At 38.3% G+C, this 12,056-nt stretch overlaps 1 protein-coding gene across 1 annotated transcript in view; it reads right to left on the reverse strand.

The window, feature by feature from the left end:
- Positions 1-12,056, reverse strand: part of ank2a (ankyrin 2a, neuronal) — an 82,263-nt gene that overhangs the window by 50,957 nt on the left and 19,250 nt on the right. Inside the window, exons 2-12 of the mRNA XM_087841787.1 lie at positions 11,140-11,241; positions 6,249-6,347; positions 4,677-4,775; positions 4,482-4,580; positions 4,160-4,345; positions 2,793-2,891; positions 2,467-2,565; positions 2,233-2,331; positions 1,913-2,110; positions 1,264-1,362; positions 1,037-1,135 (exon numbers count right to left, since the gene is read on the reverse strand). Coding sequence (XP_087697913.1) covers positions 1,037-1,135; positions 1,264-1,362; positions 1,913-2,110; positions 2,233-2,331; positions 2,467-2,565; positions 2,793-2,891; positions 4,160-4,345; positions 4,482-4,580; positions 4,677-4,775; positions 6,249-6,347; positions 11,140-11,241 — 1,278 coding nt within the window. The remainder of the gene's footprint in view (positions 1-1,036; positions 1,136-1,263; positions 1,363-1,912; positions 2,111-2,232; positions 2,332-2,466; positions 2,566-2,792; positions 2,892-4,159; positions 4,346-4,481; positions 4,581-4,676; positions 4,776-6,248; positions 6,348-11,139; positions 11,242-12,056) is intronic.

The following is a 12,056-nucleotide window of genomic DNA, read 5'->3' on the forward strand; positions in this document are numbered from 1 at the left end:
AGTCGTCTGTGTTGCTGCTCCGTCCACGCGCAGAATAATGTCAGGAAAAGTCGGGAGAAAGCGCCAGAGTCCAATTTGGGATTACTTTGAATATGACTGTGTTTTGGATAAAGCAAGTGTCTTGTACTGGAAAGAGACAAATTATGAGGGACATTTCTAAAGGGAAAAAAATCCCACAAACCTTAAAGTGCACTTGAAAAGCTCACACAAGAAGGCTAACCTAGCTTACCTTGAGAAAGTAAGGGAGCACACTAAACCCTCATCTCCAGAAAACAGAAGCTAACCCCAGGCAAGGCAGCATGATGCATCCCGAGACAACAGGACTGGGATATCTACACAACTGTGTGAGTCAATTACCTTCAAAAAGTTTATCAATTCACTTGAACCAAAATTACGAACACCCGATGCTGCAAGAGTTAATAGTCTCATTGGGGCCAAGATATAAATTTTATAGTTGCCTGGTATCAATGGTTGTTCATCTGCCTTTATTTATTTATTTATTTATTTATGTATTTATTTATTTATTTAAAGAACCCATAGGTGGAAATGTGAGTTGTCTGTCTCTGCGTGTTAGTCCTGTGACAGACAGGCGACCTGTCCAGGGTGCAGGGTATGGTAGCTGGAATAGCAACATACCCAAGGATGAGCAGAAGAGCATGACTGATATGATGAAACTGGGATTTTGTTACACTTAATTATTGCAAACACAACTAAAACTATAACTGAAACTAATCAAAACTAAACTGAAACTAAGGATTTAAAAAAAATAAAAAAAAATAAACTAAACTAGCAAACAATTGGTAAAAACTAATTAAAACTAATATAAAATTGAAAAGCTGAAGTCAAAACTAAATAAAAATAAAAACTAATGAAAATTGCAAAACTATTAAAACCCTGGTGCTAAACACAAAAAGTACACCAGAAACGGGTACATTTTTTCTCGTGTTTGCACTGAAACAAATGAAATGTGTGTTTACTTTGTGATGTGTATTTCCGACTGCTGATCGCTGACCTGATAAAAGAAATTACTACTTACGATGTTACGAACATCAGGAGAAGCTCCATTCTGCAGTAGAAGTAAAACGATGTTGAGGTGACCCATGAAAGCAGCTACGTGGATGGGAGTCAGACCAGACTGCAATAATGAAAACAGAGACATGCAGTAACAACAAGGAGAAGCATTAAATGCAAATTTAGAACAATGTTAGCAACAAAGTATACTGTGCTAATCCATGAAATCCTGACACACCAAAACAATCTCACCTCAGTAATTGCCTGTATGGAGGCACCGTATTTGACAAGCAGCTCCATCACCTTCACTCTGTTTTTCTTACAAGCAATGTGGAGAGGAGTAAAACCATTCTGGCAGAGACAATAAGAGAAAAATTAGCAGGAATATGCATGTCTCTATAGTAAAAAGGTAGCATTGGAGTATTTATATTTTATAACCTTATTTTATATTTCAGGAGTTATTAAACTTTTTGGGTCAACTGACCCCTGATAATCTGATTAACCCTATGCTTACTACTGTTAGGACTCCTATATATCATTAAAACTAACTGTATTCTGACCATTTCCAAACCAAAGAGGCGTTTAATTTGAAGGTGAAAAGTCAGAATACGTGTTCACAGTCAGAATCTTTTAACTGTATCTGCCCCTCAAGTCAGATTTCCAATTCAGACCATCAATGCTGACTTCACAATCCAAGTTGGCAGTTTGAAATTCCTCAGGAACATTTTATATGAAAGAATATGGAAATATAAATATATAAATACGCATACTAGTAAATCGCAAGATATTCACGATCCATAGTGTCACTCTTTTTATCTTAATATGTGCATCAGTAAATATCATGATAATTTCTGTTAATACCAGTTTTGGTGCTTCTCTTATTGTTTCTTTATACTCTTACCAGTGCTCTCGCATTGGGATTGGCCTTCTTGTCCAGGAGGAGCTTAGTTACTCTGTAGTGGCCACAGTGAGCTGCGACGTGCAGCGCGGTAAGGTAGTCGAGTGTGACATCATCAACAGGCGCCTTGTGTTGCAGCAGTAGTTTTACACACTCTATGTGGTCTCCCTGGGCTGACATGTGCAGTGGAGACAGTCCATTCTATATGGAGGCAAACAATTTAAAGAATAGTAGCAGAGATGAAAACCAAAGGCATATAAAAAGGAACAATAGTACTCATATTGTATAAATGATAAATGATATACTAGTGCAAATATGCTAACCTTGGTTCTAGCTAGGATGGGGGCTCCTCTTTCCAGCAAAAGCTCAACTGCAGGATCATGTCCACTCCTGGCTGCACAGTGCAGGGGCGTCAAACCATCCTTTGGAACAATGACATATGCACAAGCAAACGCACACATTAATCCAGTTTAAAGATTTTGAGAAAGAGGACCTGGAAAGTTGTTGATTCCACTTATTTATTGGTCACTATGGTTTTAATAAAAGCTGAGTCTTACTCTTGTTTTAGCATCTATCTGAGAACCTCGGTCCAATAACAGGGCCACCATGTTGGTGTTGCCCCTCTTGGAGGCAACATGCAGAGGTGTTATTCCATTCTGACAAGGCAGATACAGAAACAAAGGTACATCAAAAACTACAGCATGTAAAAGTCTTAGCAAAGTAGTTTAGCTACAAACATACAGGAAGAAATGTAACATTTAATGGGCTAGAGGTAAATGTATTAATAAAGGCTTATTAGAAGTGAACACTACGATGGTAAATAACATGCCCTGCTGTAATGATCAAAGTCAAAAACAGCCACACAGTAGGAATTTGGCTGTACCCTGGCTGTGAAGTCAACAGCAGCTCCTCTGTTCAGCAACAGGGTGGAGACATTCACGTTACCATAGTGAGCCGCAATGTGCAGAGGGGTGAAACCACTCTGATAGGAAAGGAGAGAATAGAGAGGGACAGAGTGAAAGGAAAAGAGGTTAGAGAGTGCAGAACAGCTCATCACGAAAAGGAAAAAAGTAAAATCAAAGTGAACAAAAGAAAGTAAGAAAGTAAGAAAGAAAGACTTTTCATTGTTAGATACAGGAATAGACTCTACTGAAGCAGACTCTGCTGAAGTAGTAATATGATGAAAGAGCGTGCTGAAAGAAAAACATTGTGTAAGAAGGAGCATAAAAATGAGCAAATCCCAAAATAGCACATTCAATAGATAATACATGCAAAACTGCTCAAGTTCAGCCATGCTTACTAAAAATAACTAAGGGTGAATCAACTTGGTTTTTTGGATACATAAATATATTGAAATAAAGGACAAAACATAACTCATAAGCACCAAGCAACACTATGGACGCTCACAAGTATGTGTTTCTACTTGGGTGGACAAATGAACATTTATATATTAGCTATATATATAAATTTTCATAGTACACAATTGCAGGTCGGTTTACTCCTTACCTTCCCATTCTGATAGACATGGTGCAATTTAATTAAGAAACAAAGTTTACTTAAAGATCAGAGATCAAAGTGTTTCAGAGAAGTAAATCAACATGCACAAGAACACACATGCGCGGAGTTATGTGTAGAAAGATAGGAGTAAAAGAAAAAGCTGATTTTACTTTCAGGTTATCAGTTCAGTATAAAATTCGTAAACATAATACATTTCAATGACTTATCAATTAAAAATAACAACAAAAATCTATAAAATAAATGATCAGTAATTAACTGACATTCTCTGGGGATTATCAATACAACACATTGTGTTTTACTGTCAGCCATGCAGTGACTAGTACAGCAAACTCCGGCATGCAGGGTATCCCTATGTCACAAAAGTCCTCAATAAGTACGGACAAGATCAAAACAAAAGAGCTGAAAAAAATGGTTGGAAGTGACAAAATTCAGAATCAAAGGAGGAGGTGATAAGTCTGTATACCTCTGTGGTTCTATTGACCATCATCTGGTTAAGATGCATAGAGAGAGAAAAGGGGAATAGGGTGAAGGGCTGTTAGGGGAAACACTCAGTATTTTTTTTTTTTATTTAAAACACTGAGCATGTTTATAAGGTTGCACAGTTTGAAAATAAAAAATAAGGACCTGTACAATACAGCATTTTCAGAGAGGCCTGGTCTGTCCGTTTTATTATTGTTCCCTAAGGAACCCACAAACAATAAAATGTAACTTGTCCCTGTTGCCCTCCCTCACCTTAGACTGGACATCAGCGTTGTGGTCATTCTGAAGCAGCAGTGCAGCAGACTTTGTGTCGTCTTTGCGGGCAGCAATGTGCAGGGCTGGAAGGCGTACCTTACCCTTAGTGTCATGCTCCAACAACAAGGAGACAACTGAGTTGTGCCCTTGCTGAAGAGCAATAGCAAGTGGAGTAAAGCCATCCTGGAGGAGCAAAGGGGAAAAAAAAAGTTAAATGGTTACACGCTTCATAGAGAAAATGAAAGAAAATAGGCAAGATATTACATATTGTTTTTACCTTCAATAATTGTATATATAACAATATGAAAGAAAAACATACTTCTGTTGCAATGCTTTGATTTCCTTCATTTTCCAAGAGGTATCGCACGACCTCCAAGTGATTCTCCTGAGCCGCCATGTAGAGTGGCGTGAAGCCATTCTGAAGAGATATACAGGCAAAAACAAAACCACATCATATACTTGTTGCTTTTGTTGCATGCTGATGCATTTTGTAAAAGTTCTTGTTAATTCTCACCTGTGACTGAGAATTGACATCTGCTCCTCTTGACACCAACAATTTGACTACTTCTTTTTGTCCAGCCAAAGAGGCAATATGGAGGGCAGTGTTTCCTTTCTGAAAAGAGAAAACACGGTTAAGATCACCAACCAAATATCTGTCTCTTACCTCCCTCATTAATTATATAAAGTATGAACCCTGAAAATTTCAGAAAATTCAGATTTTTGAAAATGAATGTTTATTGAAATGTTTGACACATATAAAAAAATATACATGAGTTTTAATTTGTATTTATTTTTGTCATTTTTTCCCCTGCGACTTTTTGTGAGTCTCAAAAACTCACAAAACTCATATATCAAATATGATACACTTGGTGTTACAGGGCTAAAATCAAATTATGCAAACATTTCATTTCTGCTTTAATGTTTAGGATGTAAAAGTTGGGTTTAATTCTAAGAAACGTATTCAAGTCACTCGAAGGACACAAACAGCAGAGTGATAGATTCTGTGTCAGCTGTTCACTGCTGCTAGCTGTTGAGCCTGAGTCATGAGGCAGTCACAGACTCACATAACAAGCAGCTTGCCAAAAAGCGCACTACACATTCACTCTCGCCTTCTCCTACTCCTTCCGACTGAATGGTACAATATCTAAACTTAGCACAAAAAGTAAGGAAGTGTTTTTGGTTATTTCTTTGCTGTAACAATGCTTCCTGGCAATAACTCTTATACTGTTGGAAAGGGTTGAGCAGCAGAGTTGAGTATACAAAACATATTGGCCATATAATAATAATAATAATAATTTAACAACAGAGGCCCCTGTAACATCTGGAAGAACCTTGCACAGCCACAACAGCCTTGCACTGCCTCCATTGCACCTCACACATTACTGTAGGTTGCCATTCAACAGCAGTGTAGGACAAAGCTGGTATATGCTATAGGAAATTGTTTGATTGTCAATAAGTTTCAATTAGCCAATCCAATAAATGACACAAAGCATAAGTCATTAGTAGAAGAAGCTGTTTGGGATTAGCAGAGAGGTTTTCCATGGGCGCAACCCACACACTCAACTCTGCTGCTCAACCCACAAATGCATTTTCCTTACCAATGTGGCACCATTTAATGGAAAAAAATTAAACAGGGCTTCCAACATTTACTGCCAAGAAACATTGTTACAACAAACAAGTAATCAGCCAATCGAAAGTTTCCTGACTCGTTGTGCTAAGTTTATATATGGTACAATTATTAATACTTTATAAAACTGAATGTCTGAGGAAACAAACAATCAAACTCTCATAATCATCTTAAATCACCCTCATATCCACCCCAATGGCTCCTTAATTCACTAAAGAAGGAATGATTTTTATGGTATTTTACAACTTATTTAATTTCATCGCCTTCTTTCTCCTTTGGTTAAAATACTTTTCTTATCTTTTTTCTCTTTTAAAAATGTAGCTTTATCTTTAAAAATTTATCTTTGCCAATGCGAGCCAAAGAAAAAGCCATTAGATATATAGTGAGCGATTAAAGCAACAATTATATTAACTGAATTATATTAATTAAACTCCCCATAAAGCTAAATCATGTGTGTACCTTGGTGGAAGAGTCAACAGATGCTCCTCTCTGTAGCAGTTCCTCCACCAATTCCTTGTGCCCCTCCTTAGCCGCCAGGTGTAACGCATTGAGACCATTCTAAACAGAAAACAAGAGAAGATTTCAAGAAAACCCATGAAGAAGAAATGAAACTGCATGGTGCTCAGGGAATCATATTACAACACCCCTGTATCAAAGATAAGGCATACCAATATTACAGGACATAAAGCGATATTTACTGGAAATTGGCTCAATAACAATCTAATGCAATCATGTATACTCCTGCAAAAAAGGAAAACTACAGTACAAGTGTGAATTTTTGTAATATTGGCAACAATAAAAAATCTTGATTAAGTTTATAGTCACTTATGAGGGTATAATCCAACTTGACATTGCATTATACTGTACATGATTTATAGCATTCATTTCATTCACAGCTGGAGAGATTGACATTTAAGAATGGAAACAGAAGAAAAACTATTTGGGTTAAAAAACTGGCTGATTTTTCACAGTTCAATTCGCTCATAACAAAGGCCTCACCTCAGGCTTATCAACAGGAACTATAGCAGCACAAGAGGAGAGCAGACCTCAAATGTTGCACTCCAACACTTACAACACAACTGATTTATCCCCACCTGAAAACTCACAGCACCTCTTCTGACGCTGACATTTACACACAGAAACAAACCCTAAACAAAACAAAAACCATTCACCTCGTCCTCCTTTTCTTCCATCCTGTGCTTTGGATCTTTGAAATGTTGCTCTTTTTTTATCTTTCAAAATGCCCGTTCCTTTGGGTATTCTGTGCCTTCATGAATCCTTTGCTCTGTTTTCTTTTGTCTTTGGTGATGGAACTCCAACCAGTCCTCCACCTCCTGCTTCCTCTATACTGGTTTAGAACCAGCTTTCTAGGTTTATGTGCTCTGTCCTCTTCCTGCAGGCTAATTCAGATGAATGACATCCAGGAAATGTGCCTCTAAGCTCTGGAGGCTTTTTGGGCACTGATATAAAAGAGGAGCTGTTGCTAACCCCTCTGTCATTGCCTTTTCCCCTCCATAGCACATGTACATCATGCATATACATTCACACACAAATAGAAACACGCCCTCTCTTTCTTTCTCGCGAGTTGCTAAATGCCAAACAGCCAAGGGGGGTGTCATATTTCTGCACAGTCATAGAGGGAACCCAAACACACATCCAAACATAGATAATCATATTTAGAAGCAACTGAAAATGTCAGCCTTTAAAAAAAAAGGGGGGGGGGGGGCATTCCTCAAGGCCAAAGTATATCAGTGACTGTCTGGCTGAGTGATTTATAACATGACTTAAAAAAGAGTGAAAAATGACACATAGTTCGTATCACTATGGTACATCCATAAAACCTAAGAAGGCATAAATGCCTTCAGTTTGTGCAAACGGTTTCTAATGAGCTACGAGTAAAGCGGCACAAATGGCACTAGTCCAGTGTCTGTTATGTGTCCTAATCAAATCTGCAGAGATCCACCGATCGACAGTCTATGACACATTCTCAATCAGTTTCATGTATGTCCGATTATGAGTTGATCACACTGCATCACGCTAAAATAGTCACACATGCTCTCACAGCACAGTCGCTTAAAGTGTGAAAGCTCCTCACGGTCTAATCAAGTCTAATCAAACACTTAAATCATCATCACGCAGGTCTGCAAGGTCTGCAACTGACTCATCATAGCAAGCACTCACTTTTGATAAGTAAAGACTTTAAATTTTAATATGTTTTTGCTGATTTTAATCATGATTGATTTTAATTGTCATTATCACTTCCACATAATCACACTGCATATCCTGTTTGTCCGGTCGCATGGCCAAAGCGTCTAATATCATCATCACTTCAGTATATTTTAAATCAGTATGCAGTTAGTCCATCTGTGACTTTTTCCACTGAACTGGCAACGAATGAAAAGAGAAAAAAAATAGTCTAGGCTATATCAGATGCTCTTTGCTGACATTTGAGAAGCAGAAAGTCCAGCCTCAGTTATACTTCAGTTCTGAAATGATAGACTCACTGACACTGCAAAAATAATGATACTTTCAGCCACATTTCAGCCATTATGTATTTCAGGAGAGACAAGAAAACCCTACAACACACACACACAGTCACACAAACTGATCTAAATCTCCTTTCCCTCTGAGCTCAGTTGTTCCTAAAAGCTTCATTTAGCTAATGGACATCGTGATCCCTGGCACTTTGTTGCTTCCCCTAGCAGGAGACAAAATGTTGAGCTTCATCCAGCGCAGATTGTCATTCAAGCTGCTTTGACCGCTGACCTTTGTTATAAGCACACATGGTATAAACAACCATGCTTACTTGGTGCCGTTTTATTGTCTCAAATGTCACAGGGGAAAGATGTTGGAGGAAATAATGTAAATGTCATAAATGTCACAGTGGGATAGATTTTGGAGTAAATAATGTAAATGCATGCGGATTAAAGTAAAGAGTAATATTACTCACCAAGGATTAAAATTTTAAGTAGATTAGAAGGGAAATCTGGCCTTTAATTGTGAAGAGCGAAACAGTTCTTATACACACTCTTAACACGCAAATACAAGCACATAGGCATATTGTATTAAAATGTAGAATAAGCTGTAGTGACTCATTCTCTTTTGAAATCCTAAAACTCAAACACACCATGCTTAAAAACTGGAAGAACAAACATCATCTGTAAAAAACATTACATCTTTATTTATACATCTCATTCATACAATCTGTGCAATGGAGAATCATAGTATGACAGTGGCTTTGGCAAGCTAGGAATATACCTCTCACTCTCTCTTCTACTAACTTGGGCAGCCTTCTGCCCTTGGCGCCAGTTTCTGGCCCTTGCCACTCTCTTCGTGCTTTCTAGGTTTTTACTCTTCAGTTATTAATGAATATAGCACCAAGGGCGATACTCAAAATATGTGCATGACTTAGTGTGTGACATTTGCAGATTCTTTTGGTGTTTTGTGGATGGATAGACTTTTTAAAGAAACCATGAATAACATTAAACATGATAAAATGCTAAGATACAGTTTCTGTATTTGATTACATTGTGAACAGTAATCGGAAACACATTAAAACAAGCAAAAGGAAATTGGGTTATTCAACTGCAATGTCACATTATCTGTCTCTTGTCAATAGACTACTAACTCTAATGACTCATTATTTGACATTATTTCAGATAATGGCTTTGTGATAATGATGCTTTTCCGTGATTCGTTCAAGTCTTTGGAGAAAATTTGCATTTATGCACAGAATTATTGTGATTTTTTTTTTTTTTTTTTTATCTTACTGCAGTAATCAAAAGCATTAATCCTGGGCTCATTCCATCACTTCCAGTACGGTCATGTCACTGCCTGTTGTGCTTTGACTTAACAAAATCATTGTAGAGACATCACTCATCAGCTGCCATACACATTCAGCAGAAATTAAGACTAGTGATGTGTGCTTTAACTTAACCATACTGTCAATGTCTTTCCTCTTAAAATTTGTGAGTAAAAAGGTAAAGACACAACAGACTTCCCTGCCTGTCACCACAGCATATATCTGTAGATGGAAAAAGCGTAGAAATGATCTGTGAATCGGTGAATGTATGATTATGTATTTAAGCACGTGCAATCAGAATTAGAGACAAATACACACATGGGAAGATGCACACATTATTTTATATTATTTTAAATTTGGCTATTGAAAACACTAAGAGAAAAAAAAGTAATGCATTTATGTGCATGTTATAACTTTAATTTGGTTGACTTACACATCACTGGAATAAAATACAGTCTATAGCTTATGTTCATATGTGCTGGGAGATATTTAATATGCTTAGGTCCAAAATTACATTCACTGCACAGTATACTGGCCTCTACACACACAATAATGAGGGAATAACTGGGATATGTATAAAAATGTCCCTTACATTTTTTGGTCACTTGACAAGGTCTCAAATTTGATCATCTGACCACCGAGAAATCCTATTAGGGCAAGGCTCTCCTGTTGCAGGACAGGAGGTGTGTGTGTGCCTACGTACATGTCTGTGTGTATGTGTATGTGAAGATTAGAGTGTGCACAGCTTTCTATATTCAGGCTTCCCTCTCGGGGCACAAAACAGAACCCATGGTGCCCATGATAACAAACAGCAGAGCTACGGGTTGGCTTTTTATAGCTGCAAACCAGCTATAACAGTCAAGCAATGACACAGTAAAAAATAATGATATGCATGCACACACACACACAACACATACGCTCACGTAGCCTCACTCCTTTAGGCTGTCTTGTGACTGCTGTAAATCACATTGACGTAGACAGGAGAGAGGAGTAGGGGGAAATATTTTAACCTCTCCAATCCTTCCCCTTCGGTGGAATGTGGGACAGGGCGAGTATGGGGAGGTGACGAGAACAGCTGTCAGGGAGACATAGACCTTTTCAAAAGCTGCTGAGATTGGGGGGAAGAATGGGTGTGGTGGGGGGAAAGGGAGTAATTGTAGCTATGAGGGTAGCTGTGAGTATGCAAAGGGATATGGCAGGTTAAGGTACTCGCTGTGTGATGCCATCATGACACGGCAGGGCGAAGGTTAGCTTGAGCAGGTTTGACAGTAGCTTGCATTGAAGCACTAAACAGCAGATTTTAGATATTATTTCACACAACTGCTATATCAGTTCTGGAAAGTTGTAATAAATATTTAGATTAACAAAAAAATGAAAAACTTAAAAAGTATTATTTAAAATTAAAAACACAAAGATGGAGTTTTGAAAAATAGAACTCCATAAAACCTGAAAATTTGTCACAGTTTTTATGTTTATCACCCCTCTTCAAATTAATGTAACTGCATACAAGAATTCAAACAAAATCCGATGTTGTTTAAGTTTTCTTACCTGGTTACATGTGTTGATGTCAACCCCGTTCTTCAGGAATTCAAGGACTTTGTCAATGTTTCCAGCTCTGGCAGCCCGGAGGAAACTGGTGTTACTGTCCGACTACAGAGATAAAACAGAAATTAGGGTAATATTAATAACAGGTAAATAAGCAAATGTTTATAATTTCTTTTGTTACTGTGTCATTCTGATAAAAGTGCCACATGTATGCAATATTACAGTAACAACATTAAAGGCCACATTTAGGGATGGGTACCGGTATCCGGTGCCATGATGGCACCGCACACATGTGCAGCGCACATTTCGGTGCTTAATTTCGGTGCTTTTTTTTCTTGAGCTGTCGTACACTTTCTTCTTCCTTACATTTGTATTGGCGGTTGGCAAACTACTGAAAGGTGCATTACCGCCACCAACTGGTATGGAATGATACACTATGGATTCCAGCCAATCATTTTAGTTTCCGAGGATAGTAGGCAGGCCCAGGTACGTACGTTCTTTTAGAGCAGAGCTACAGATTAAAAATGCCCAAGGCGAAGCGGTCAAAAGTCTGGCTGTACTTCACAGCAAAAGATGCAAACTCAGCAGCCTGCAACAAGTGCTTTAAGCTGATACTGTGATACTGTGCAAAGGAGGTAACACCTCGAATCAGATGAAACACCTGGCGACACATAGCGTTAGCCGAGAAATGCGCCGTATTTGATAGCTTGCTGTGAGACCTCACACCGTGCACATCTACTGCGGGTGTGGTGCCTGTTATCGGACCCGGAGTTAGCAACATCCCCCAAAAACTGGAGGAGTACAGTCCTGGCCCCTAGCCCTGCCAGTGTAGCAGAAATGATGAGGATGATGATGGCAGCAGCAGCTGTTCTTCTCTGCGTGAGTAGCTTAATGTTATTCGTGTGTAATTTACGTTGAGT

The sequence above is a fragment of the Neolamprologus brichardi genome, chromosome 6 (genome assembly GCF_056152115.1).
Source record: "Neolamprologus brichardi isolate AB-2024 chromosome 6, ASM5615211v1, whole genome shotgun sequence".
Lineage (NCBI taxonomy): Eukaryota > Metazoa > Chordata > Actinopteri > Cichliformes > Cichlidae > Neolamprologus > Neolamprologus brichardi.